Source organism: Papaver somniferum, chromosome 10 (assembly GCF_003573695.1).
Source record: "Papaver somniferum cultivar HN1 chromosome 10, ASM357369v1, whole genome shotgun sequence".
Lineage (NCBI taxonomy): Eukaryota > Viridiplantae > Streptophyta > Magnoliopsida > Ranunculales > Papaveraceae > Papaver > Papaver somniferum.
In genome coordinates this window covers 165216913-165228921 of record NC_039367.1, presented here as the reverse complement: position 1 = coordinate 165228921, position 12009 = coordinate 165216913, and the positions used below count along the sequence as shown (strand labels likewise).

The 12009-nt window shown below is 36.3% G+C and overlaps 1 protein-coding gene across 2 annotated transcripts; it reads right to left on the bottom strand.

Moving 5' to 3' along the window:
• Window positions 1-308: 308 nt before the first annotated feature.
• On the bottom strand, window positions 309-2792 carry LOC113319089 (bZIP transcription factor 60-like). 2 transcript variants are annotated; one of them, XR_003345072.1, is made up of 5 exons: window positions 2619-2792; window positions 2042-2343; window positions 1730-1938; window positions 896-980; window positions 309-685 (listed from the first exon to the last, which is right to left on the bottom strand). XR_003345072.1 is itself a non-coding variant. In XM_026567377.1 (4 exons), the coding sequence occupies exons 1-4, from the start codon at window positions 2781-2783 to the stop codon at window positions 967-969; spliced, it is 690 nt and encodes a 229-aa protein (XP_026423162.1). In that variant the 5' UTR covers window positions 2784-2792; the 3' UTR covers window positions 699-966. The 2 variants fall into 2 exon arrangements, 1 of the variants encoding a protein (XP_026423162.1); XM_026567377.1 differs by lacking the exon at window positions 309-685 and having other exon boundaries at window positions 699-980.
• Between the last annotated feature and the right edge of the window lie 9217 nt (window positions 2793-12009).

Genomic DNA, 12009 nt, shown 5'->3' with positions numbered 1-12009 from the left:
AAATTGACTTAGAACCTATAAACATGGCTTTGTTCAGATCTTATTTAACCAGCAAGAGAATGACGATGATGGTCGGTATAGCTTTTTTGGATCGAAACTTCCCGAGAATACACTCTGGATGATCACTCCAAGCAAAATTGTTGTCTTCTTTGGTTGGTTTAGCAAACTTGCACTGACATAGCAGGAAAGCAAGGCCCGAGCAAAAATTTGAAATCAAGTGCGGTATCCTACTAATCTTCTCACTACGACACTGTCATAGACTCATAATGTCCATGGTCATAGAAATTGTGTATTATCAAAATCCCACCTTTTTATAAGTTAACCACCACCCCGAGACCCATTTGAATTACATTCTCCAGTCAAGATCCAATACATTTTCAAAAAACCACAGAGCCAAGCCCTACCTATCACAGAAATCTTGGTCCATATCTCAAAAAAGCCATGAACACAGGTCCACCACGTTCGTCAGTAATAAAAAACAGATATCACTTCAGATTTCTGACTCTACAGGGATGCAAAAGTTTTAAACATGCAAGACACGTATAAGACATATTCAAGTACTCAAAAACCAACCTTAGTTTCATAGGAAAGGAGTTTCACCATTACAAGTTTGTCCTGCGCCACAAGCCGTCTCAACTTTGAATTTAATGAATCTTCTAAAGTTAGATGGCACTTCATGCCATTGCTGCAATACATTTCCAGGAAACACTCTTTATTTCTGTTTTTAAGTATGAGTAAAAGCGACCATTTTAACATTTAAATGTGTATCCTATTCTAAATCATTCTACTTATCTGTTACAAGTACACAGAGATAGCAAAATATGTTTTTTCAAAGACAAAAACAGAGAGAAATGTAAACTGAAAGCAGTATCATGGCAACAGATGTCTCTCTGACCTCAATAAAGTCGTTGATAGAACCAATTTCTGCTCCATTGGGATCTGTAATGTTAGAAAGTGCTTCAAGGATCATTGCATCATACCTGTGAATGAAGCAGCAGCATCAAACAACTTATGAGTCATGAAACAACTATGACCCAATATATAAGAGTAGAATAAAAAAGAAAGAAAATAGAAGAAGGGTAGATGCGAGATAAATATATGTTTAAGAAACAGTGATAGACAGTTCGGGCATAATTTCTTGCTCTAGCTCATATACAACTGCAAAAGCTTTCAAGACACAAACATGGCATCCATCATGCATCTTCCAAGATTTTACACGAGTTTCTCATGGTTTTGTTATTAGTCACAAGGGCAGAAGTACCAAATTATGGCTAGTTTCCATAGATACTACCCGTACGGGTATAATACACTTATAAATTTGGATTTCAAGGCACCTCTAGAATACATTGATCAGAGAACACTCCACTTTTATCCTTACAATAGACAAATTAAACTCATTTTCAAATCTCAAAGTACTAAATTCTCTAAATTCTGTATTAACATTTCTGCACCTCTAAATTCTGCATTGAAGCCTTGAACTGATAGTCACCATATAGAACATCGCCAAGAGAGTACCACCGTATGGTGAACACTAATAGTCTTTCAGACTACATGATTACCAAATTTATTCAGGTACATAAACGTAGAGCGAGCAACAGGAGTAAAAATGTAAAACACAAGAATTTGTCCAACCAATTGTAATTACACTAGCGAGGGTTCCTTTTTTGTTTAGCTAAGCAGCAAATAATAGAATGAACAAGACACATAGACAAAAGTTTTGGTGGCATACCCAAGAAGGATACGGCAGACTCCTGCTTGGAGGCTGTGGAAGCACTGATTTGTAGGTGGAGATAATGATTCTCCGCGTAACAGCAGTGAAGTATATGCTGCAATCTTTTACATTCGTTTTCGAGATATCTACTTTGCATCTGTAATTCCTTCACATACACCCTTTTTCTCTCTCTTGATCTCAAAGCAGCATCTCTGTTCCTAATCTGTCTGTGCACATAACAGAAATTCAAAATCTTTTCTCCCAAAATCTAATTACATTGCTCACGAATTTATAAAGTCTTAATTAACTTTTTAAGAAATTCAATCGTACCTTTTGCGTTTCTTACTGATTGGATCATCATTGTTCTCTTCTGCTTCATCTTCTTTATCATTAGGACTTCCTTTTTCACCACTATCATCAAATTCGGGATTCTGGATTCTATTTATAAGATCCAAAACTTTATCTTTTGCATCCTCAGTAGTAGTTTGAGAGGATGAAGGAGGAGATTGAAAGATGGATGATGGATTCTTTGGCACCTTTGGTATGCTTGCTGTTGCCTTAACACTTTTTGGCCTAGAACCCTCCCCAGTTGCACTTACACAGTTACACTCATATTCCTCCATTACTTTATCCTGTCCAAAGCATAAAATTAACAGAATTAAAAAAACACGCACCATCTTAGTCCATAAAACACTTCCAAAATTGATAAAAGTATTCCTAGGGTTTAAGCCTAAATTTTGAGCACAATTTCTTCTTAACTAGGGTTTGTAATTGGAGTATTCCTGATCAAAATTCAATCTCTTAGCTCAATTTAATAACAAAAATAGCAAGAACCCAGAGTGTAACAAGTGAAGATAAACAAAACCCCCCAACAAATTTAATAAAGAAGAATTTCATAAAGAAAGACCTTCATATCAATGTTGGAACGAGCAGCAAGAACATGACTGAATTCAGGATCATTTTGTATGTTTTTCCATTTTCCAGTTCCGTGTTTGTTGATACCAGCTACAAGTGCTTCTTCTTCTGCTGCTGCTGTCCATTTCTGCTTCGGAGCTCCCATTCTCTTCTCCATCGCCTCTCTCTCTCTCTGTTTCTTTCTCTGTAAATTTAGGGGGAAAGTGAAGGCAGCGACTAAATGTCACGTGGGGCTCACGTGATAGACCACTTTCTAGATTTTACCATGTCCATCCCTTGGTAAATGCTAGTTTGAAATTTAACCTATTTTTTTTTTAAACGACGGTTACAAAATAGCCATCACAGTCAGTAGACACTGAACTGGAGGCTGAACCATTACAGAGATTAACATAAAAACACAAAAAAAAAAAAAAGGAAATACATATGTGCCTGGACAAGAGTAAATGCTACCAAGTAGTGAAGTAGATATCCTCACTCGGGCAAGTACTGAGAAGGAAACAAAAGTGTCTGCCAAGTATTCATCATCCCCACTCCGACCATGATTACAATGTACTGCTACCGGAACCTCTTTCAAGACGTGAATATGTTGACGTTTAATTCTCATAAATGAATCACGCGTGATATATAGAGTTGCATTTGTCCTCCCATAAGAAGGAAGATGACTAACAAAGGTGAAGCTTGACCAGTTCCCTAAAAACAGTAGAACATCATTCAACTTGCGAACATCGAAGAAAATCAAATCCCACATATGCCATATATATGTACTGACTTCCCAAGCCCTCGCCGAAGGAGTAAACTGGCTTAAAGGTCTGATGTCGGGTATGCCCAACATGGGTGAGAGCCAAGATCCCACATAACACCCCAAGAATTCCAATAAGTATACTGATGGAAAAAAAAAAACATAGTGAACCTCTAAAAAACCTTCCAGAAAGAGGTAGAAATCCATTGAAACATCCAACAAAGCCACTTGTGATCATTAGAAATATTCATCTTCCACTTGTGCCAATCATATGTACTTATTGCCCTAGCCCCCGTAGGTGTAAACTGGCTAAAAGGTCTAACATTGTGGTAAGTCCAACATAAGTAAAATCTGAAGACAAGCAGATCATCCCAAGCACTCAAGAAAACAGACTGATTTGAAGAAAAAATTTTAGAAGAAACCAGCCCAAAGAAGATATGCATAATCTCAACAACATGCCGAGAAGAGAAACTAACAATTCCTACAGCTCTAGTTTTAGAAAATAAAGAACCATTCGGACACACAACATACATGAACAGACTGTCATTCTTACTAGAGAAAACACTTAATAAACCTATGATATGATTAGCCAACCAAATAGCATCATCCTCCGAAAGAAACATTCGACTCAGATCATACTCAAGAAAGGTCAGCAAAGTCAAGCCAATCCAAACTCGAGAGAACAAGTAAAGATCTAGTTCAATTTATCTTGAAGAAACAACTATAATGAGTAATGGCTTATAGCAGGCTATACAAGGGCGAATAGGAACGAGATTATCCTTCCGATTCTGATTGAATCTACTACAGTCCTCTTCACCCTGCTCAAGTATCTTAACAACCCCATAAGGATGCAGGACAAAGCTAACTTTCAGAAAAGTTACAAGCCAGAGAAAATTATCAAATATAACAATACCAATGCTCAAACAACCCCCATGATAATAAGTCCACAACACAAAATCTTCCTCCAAGAGATTCATCCAACTAAAAACATACTTTCCAAAATCAGAAAAGTTAAAACACTTCCGTTCTCGAGAGAACATATAATCATCAAGTTTTATCTGTCTAAAGGCATTAGTTTTCATGCAAGCAAGATCCAGATAAGTTCTATAAAAACCCATAAGAACAAAACCATCTTTAAAATTTCTAACTAGACAGTAGTAATCCTTATCAGCCAGGTAATTCACCAAAACAACTCCATATGGGTTTATTGAATATCTAAGCCCCAAAGAAGTTATCACAGACAAACTAACATGGTTATCATTTTCATCCAACTCGAAGAAGTAGTAGTCAAGTTGAACTTGTCTTAGACTTATAAGGATATAAATCATCACAGCATTCATATGAGAAAGAATACTAGATTCATAAAGGAGGATGAAGAAAGAATACCGATAGAAATCATTAGCAGAAACAATCGTTGGCTTGACCGAATTATTGAATTGCCCGTTATCCCTACTCGTTCTCGTATCTTCGAGAGAAAATTCCAACAAACCACTCATGTAGAAGAAGACCCAACAAGCTAAAAAATTCCTAGCAAACCAATAATCCATATACTCCAGGACAAGATTCAGGTCAGCAGAGGAGACTTGACTTACTAGGTCACCTGAATCACCATATGTTTCTGCCTGAAAACTGTTATAAATCGCCGCTCCAGAAGGATCTCCGGACAGGAGAATTTTGTCAGTATCAAACACCTTTCTATCCCGTGAAACTCCAATTTCAGTAGTCTTGTTATTACTGAACATAGTAATTCCTTCCTCCTCATCAGAGGATTTAAGGTTAATCGAATCCATCTTTGAAGCCATCATCAACTGGAACCATATGTGGGTCACCGGAGAGAGTGATTTCAGTTACCGGAAAACTATTATGCATCTTTTAATCTTCAACAACACAAGCCGGAGGAGATTTTAAACCTTCATCAATCAAAGTATCATCTCCGAAACTGTTACTACTTGAGGCCATTACTTGTTCTGCTTGATCATTAAAGAAATGATTCCAAGAAGCTGATTAACAAAGGGTTTCCGAGCATTGAGATTTAACTCCAGTTGATTCAACAACTGACAGAGGAGGTCTTCGTCCGCCGAGGGAATGGGATTCACATCTTTTGAAAGAGTATCATCATACTTGTGAGACATAATTTCAAGCTTCATCATCACCAAAGCAAAAGAACAACAAACTTGAGGAGGCTTCGAAAGGAAAACAACCGGAACCAAAACTTGTAAAACAAATGAGGAACGAAATCACAAATTAGTATTCAGAATCACAAAACAACCATTTATAAAACAGATCCAGAGTCCTATTAGAGATCTTAGAAAATGAAAAAAAAGATAGAAAACAAAAGGATTTAAGACGATCTACTACAGAGATTAGGGGATCTGAGCTATTCACCAAGAGAAATGAGAGAAACTAGAGGAGAGATCAGTAAGATTTAAGCAATTTCAGAGAAGAAAATGGTGGTTTTAGAAGAAAAAAATAAGGTGGTTTTAGATAAAGAAATAGTGGTATTTGACTAGTCAAAAGAGGTTTTGAGGTTTTAAGAGAAATTTTCTTTAGGGTGGGTGAAAGTTGTACGACTTCATCTCTCTCCTCTCCCGTTCTCTCCTATTTGGATAACATTATTTTGCAAGTTGTCAAAGAACCTATGGAGGTTTATGTGAACTCTTGAGAGTATAGCAAAATGGAAAGTAAAATAAAAATCTACCAACAGTTGTTAGAAGGTTTTGAAGACGCCATCAATGAACTGAATCTCTTTTAAGTTCTTTGGAAACATGTATCAACATCACTTGGTAATTAGTCATTTGTGCAAGAGAGAGGCATATGTACAAAGTTTGAAAAGAAAATATCCCGGTATGCAATCTTTATAGTAGAAATAACCCCTACAGATTCGTCTTTTCTAAACTTTGGGAAAGTAAATAAACGTTAACAAATTTTATTTTTCTAATTTCTGTTTACTTGGAGAAGAGAGTTCATATAATATGTTGCTCCCTGATTCGCGAGACCAACATAACCTGTTTCTTTTCGAGAGTCATATGTCATGTCATCCGTCATGAACGTTGTATGACCCCAATCGCGTTGTTTGTTTTACAAAAAAAAAAAACGTATTTTCTTAGGAGAGACTTTATTGGTTTAGGTAATGTTGTAGCAAAAGAAGTTAGAACTTCTTCAGTTTCTGTTTTCACTACTTTCAACATGTCACAGGTTGAAAAGCCCAATTTCTTTGAGAGTCTTTGTAAGAGATAGTGTTTCAGTCTTGTTTAAGTAATAAATTAGTTTTGTTTTTTTATCAAAAAAAAAGACTAAATAATCCTTTACCGGGAGACATTTAATATGAATAGCAACCGGGTATTAATACCTGAACGTATACAAAGAACAATTGAATATTCTTACAAGTACAATCAATATCACATCAATAAGTGAATATATACCAAAAAATTTTAATCACTATGAAAGATATGTGCACTTAATAAATTACTTTTTTCCTTAGATGAATTTAATATTTCAAGTAAAAAGATAAACAATATAGTGCATAAAGGAAATAACACAAGACATCATAAATTTGGTTAACGAGGAAGTGAATATACCACCTAATAATTAACATTATAACAAGATTATAAGCTTTTCATACAACAAGTACTCTAAGATGAATAGAAAAACTAATTTAAAGTTGTATTTAAATAAAAATGTAAAACTAATGAAACCAAACTACTTACTCTTTGTACAATTTTTCTTTTTGTTTTGGAATTAAATCAATTAAGTCATACTAATTTTTATTTGTCTTTTGTGATTTTTGAGATAATATTGATAATGTTAAAGAATGGGTTTACAGTGTAATAAAAATAAGTCTCAATGGAAAAAATTCAGATGCGTTGAATCTGTAAGAAACTTTCCTAACAAGGGTTTGAGTCGGCTGTTCATTTTCTAATAATCATGTTTATGAGTTCAAGTGTAGAGAGACAAAAATTATTGTTTACTAGAACAGTCAATAACACAACATTAAGAAGAAAAGCTTTTACCTTTTTTTTTTCTTTGTCCATAGTATTCCACTATGACGCGGTATATCACATCCTACAGGTTAATCACACAGACTTCAGAAACTGTGAGTCCTCAAAACCAATCAGAGTTTATATGACGGGCCATGATGTTATCACTTTGACAGCTGGGTATTGCTTTTTCATATCCCCTTGATATATGGGTGTTGCTTCATTCTCAAACTCCTACGAAACCCAAGAAGCAAGAAGTTGGGAATAAGACTCCAACTAAACCCGGGATGAAAGAAGATAGCAATGAAAAAAGTTCACCTAATCATATGTGAGAATCAAGACAGCAATTCTAATAATGCAGCTACAATATCCTAAAATAGGGATCGCCTCCAATCGCCAAAATTTAAAGTTCGCCCAAGGTTCCATGCGAAATTTAAAGCTTTCCACTCAAAGATGAGTAAACAATGGTGCATGTACCCCGGGAAGACTCAAGGTTCCATGACACTTGACTAGGCAGGCGGATACTAATCATTATTTAACAAGACTTACTGGCTTACTGCATTTTCTTCTAACGAGAAAATTTCTTTCAACGTTACATTTACGGGAATTCAGCCTAAGTTTTTTCTTTTCCTTTTTTGCATCTCTCGAATGACCCCCTGATCTTCATCAAAAGAAAAAACCTGAGCAAAAACAACTACTTTTACAAAGAATTTATGAATTAGAGATTTGGTTTTCTGTTTGGTAGGATACCAACACCAATTCCATTTTTGATTCAGTAGATTAGTTACTTTAGGAATTGTCCACATATGCTTTCAGTATTTGTTGCTTGAAATCGTAATTTTTTTAAGAAAATTCATGAATAATAAACCTATAAGCAGTTAGGTCGACAAAATAACTCAGAAGATTCAACACTATCGCCGGGGTAATTAAAGAGCACTTAGACAATTACAATTACGACGGATACAAATTATTGTACTAGTGAACAAAATAATTTTTTGAAAAATTATGCCTCAAATGTAGCAGCAATTCCCAGAAACTATTAAAGACACGCATGTTAAAAGTGCAAGTTCCAGAAATGCATGGTTTTAAATCCAAACAGAGAAGCCTAATGATTTAGGAAACAATTAATTCTATTGTCAATTTCGTATCTCGTTACATAATGAGCTGGTTTTGAAACCTTCAAAAGGGCTTTGAAACCAAGTTAGTTCTGAAAACCAATACTTTGAGGTTCAAAGTCTCTTGAAGTTGACATCATTCTAATACTTCTCTTATGAAACAGCTTTGGATATTCGATCCAGGATCATCAATTCACTTATGTAGCAAGCTCGGTCCTTCAACTCCATTGATCATTAGATTATTTAGGCTCTACCTAATATAAGTCTAGTGTTTGTACCCTAATATTTTACATTAGAAGTGGGCTTACTTAGGCCTAATTTGCACCTCTTATTAGTCAAGTATGGCTCACTAGGCCTCACAAGCACTATACATAGAAGTCCACGTACAAAGATCCAAGTCAAGGCAAGGAGGGTCCATATTGTCACTGCCATGTCATATTGCTACGTCAGCATCATGTAGCCACGTCACCTACCACGTCATCATTGAAGATGACACGTCAGCACAAGGTATCATTAACAGTATGACATGTCGGCGACACTGTGCCATGCCAGCCTGCCACGTCATTATCAGTTTGCCACGTGAACAACCCTAGTGCCACGTCAACAAACTGGTTGCATCATCAGGGAGGAATATTCCGTGAAGGTTATGACGTCGTCAATATATTCCGTTAAACAATAACGGGGTTTTAAAGTCGTTACATGGTAAGCGTTGCGTCATCTTGACAACGTCATCGTCTTCTCGGCTCAGTCATCTCCTCCGGCGACAGTAGCAGAGGTTCTGGCAACCCCGGCGGCCATGTCCGGCAGCATTTCCGGCGGTTGTGCCCGACAACTTCCTACAACTGTTTCCGGCAGGCATCAGCAGCTAGGTTCCTGTACTTCGCGGTGTACCATATTTCAATACATCTCGGATGTTTACACCTGGACAGTTAAAACAGTAGGATGTTTACGCCCCAGCTAGCCGATCAAGACCGTGTTGGGAACGAGCCAAGCCAAGCCGAGTCACAAGCCAGCTGATTCGTTAGGCTAGGATGAATCAGCCCAGGTCAGTTGTTCTGCTGCATTTTTCCACCACTATGGGCTTAAGCTAATTTTTCATCTTGGGCTTGGCATCTTGCACTCATTTGTTTGGGCCAATCCTTTGCATCATCTTACTTGGTTAATTCCATAACCTTAGAATAAGTTTCCAGAACTATCTAGAAAGATTGTTGGCCAAGTCACATAGGAAATATTCTTGAATATTTCGAAAGACTTGAAGGGCAAGTAAACACCAATTATGCTTATCTCGAAATTAGGGTTAAACCCTAATTTGCAACATATAAATACATGAGTTCACAATCCTAAAAGGTATGCAATCTTCTCTACACAGACTCCTGGGAAAAACTCTAACTAACTTAAACATCAGAGGGTTTTTTGCCGGTACCCCAACACTGTTATGTGGAGAGAAAGGTAGCAGTCATCATCATCAGATTCGTGTTTGGATGTGAAAATCTTTTACCTTACAAACATCTAGCATATTTCTTTTAAGTAAGAAGTGTATAATTCATATTACTAGTAATTTTGAGTATATATTCCATTGATTGGATTCTATTTAATTGTGCTTTGCTCCTAGAATCTTTAACCATCAGGTTTCCGGTCTCAATGTTTGATTTCAAAGATGACTGGGAATAGAAACCTATGCCTCCATAACTTAAACAATTAAACTTCAAAACAGACTTACAAATAGAACTATTATCACTTGAATATTACAGTTATCTAGTCTTGACGTACTGGTGCATGTAAGATTTAACCAATTCATGGTCTAACACATAACCTAGTCGTTTATGAAGCTTAAAAAGTTGGCAAAATTTGTTGAAACTACATTCTATAAGTTAACAAATTTTTCCTTTCCTGATTGATTTTGCTTTTCGGGCAACAAGATGCTAAGTTAATGGATTAAACTTACCATATTCTAGGTGACTTCATCTTAAGATATTTTGTTAGAGTATCGCTCGACCTTCTAGTTGATCAAAACTATGTCATGATTTATAATCTGGTAAAGTCAATCTCGGACCATAATTGAAGCATAGTTCTAGTTGATCAAAACTATGTCATGATTTATAGTCTGGTAAAGTCAATCTCGGACCATAATTGAAGCATAGTAATTGACTACCAGAATTCACCAATCGACCTTGAAAAGTGAATATTGAAGACGGGCTTAATGGGAACTTCCATCAATAAATATATGCGAAGACGGTATATCCTATTAACTCATATAATCTACAATTATATCTACTGAGAAATACCGTATGACTTGTAGTCCAAATCAAGCAACATTAACTAACTTTGAAGTCTATCTAAGTACGCAAAACATCATTATCTCAAAAAAGTTTTTTTTTTCTTTCTAGACCATCTTCTTCTTCTCTTCAATAATTCTTCTACTAGAAAACGACTTATTTAACCTCCTTCTACTAGAAAACAACTTATTTAACTTCGCCAATCACTCTAATTAACCATTACACTAACTAATCACTTCACTAATTTAACCAGAAAGGATAATTTTGGTATTAATATAAATATATGGATACAGGGTGTCCTCAAATTACATGAAATAACTTGCCAAAAATAAAAATAATGGTCTCAAAATAAAAAGAGTCGTGCCCAAAAAATCGTTCTAATGAAATGGCCAGATGGGCTTTTGTTATAGTTACTAATGGGCTAACTCCTAACCTCACCTGGGCTAAAAAGAATTTTCTCACCGTTTACAGCACCTCACTTATGTTTTCACACGTTTTTGGTGTCCGTGAGGGTGGGGGTAAGCCGCCCCATCTCCGTCACTGGGAGTGTGCAATCTGCATCTATGTTGTAAAAGGCGGCTAGGAAAGGCGCCAAGCCTTTGGCGCCCCAGGCGAGCGCCTGAAATTTAGAAAAACCCAGAATCAAGTATAATCCCAAACCCAGAATCAAGTATAATCCCGCGCCTTTTTTGGCTAGGCGCTAGACCTGCGCCTTTTACAACATAGATGCGCATGAGTTCTGTATTGCAAACTCCTCAAAACTAGGTGTGTAAGAACTCTCTCCGTATTGATTTTATGGAAGAAAGCTTTGAGGGCATTTGATGGAGTTAAATAATTTACAAAATAGTTGCTTAGGAAACATGGAGTTAAATAATTTACAAAATTGTTGCTTGGGAAACTTTTGCAAATAAAAGTCTCGAGCTCTTCATAAATAAGTTCCGGGAAAAAGATGGATAGACGGAGTCGTTGTGCAAGTAGCTTAGCACAAATCTGGTGGCATACAATGACGCAAAAAAAAAAACTTAAGAAACTTGCATAGGCAACTAAATAACCAACTGTGTTGCAAATTGTAGTTAACACAATGGAAGTGGAAGTGCATCATCACCACTATACACAGTTTTGTTTCACATAAAAGTAGGTTTCCAAAATGTATTTCCTACCGTTAGTTTCGCCAAAAAGTATGAGCTACCCTAATTTGTTGCCATCGATCTTACATGCAAAAAATACCACTAAAGTTCTGCTAGGTGTTCATAGATCAAAAACTGAATTCATGGCA

Bases quoted from the DNA above. Each gene is read 5' to 3' on its own strand.
- LOC113319089 (XM_026567377.1), bottom strand. From the start codon at position 2,783: ATGGAGAAGAGAATGGGAGCTCCGAAGCAGAAATGGACAGCAGCAGCA. The intron at 2,344-2,618 runs GTCTTTCTTTAT...TGCTTTGGACAG, and splicing joins GTTCCAACATTGATATGAAG to GATAAAGTAATGGAGGAATA. The intron at 1,939-2,041 runs GTACGATTGAAT...TTATGTGCACAG, and splicing joins ATCAGTAAGAAACGCAAAAG to ACAGATTAGGAACAGAGATG.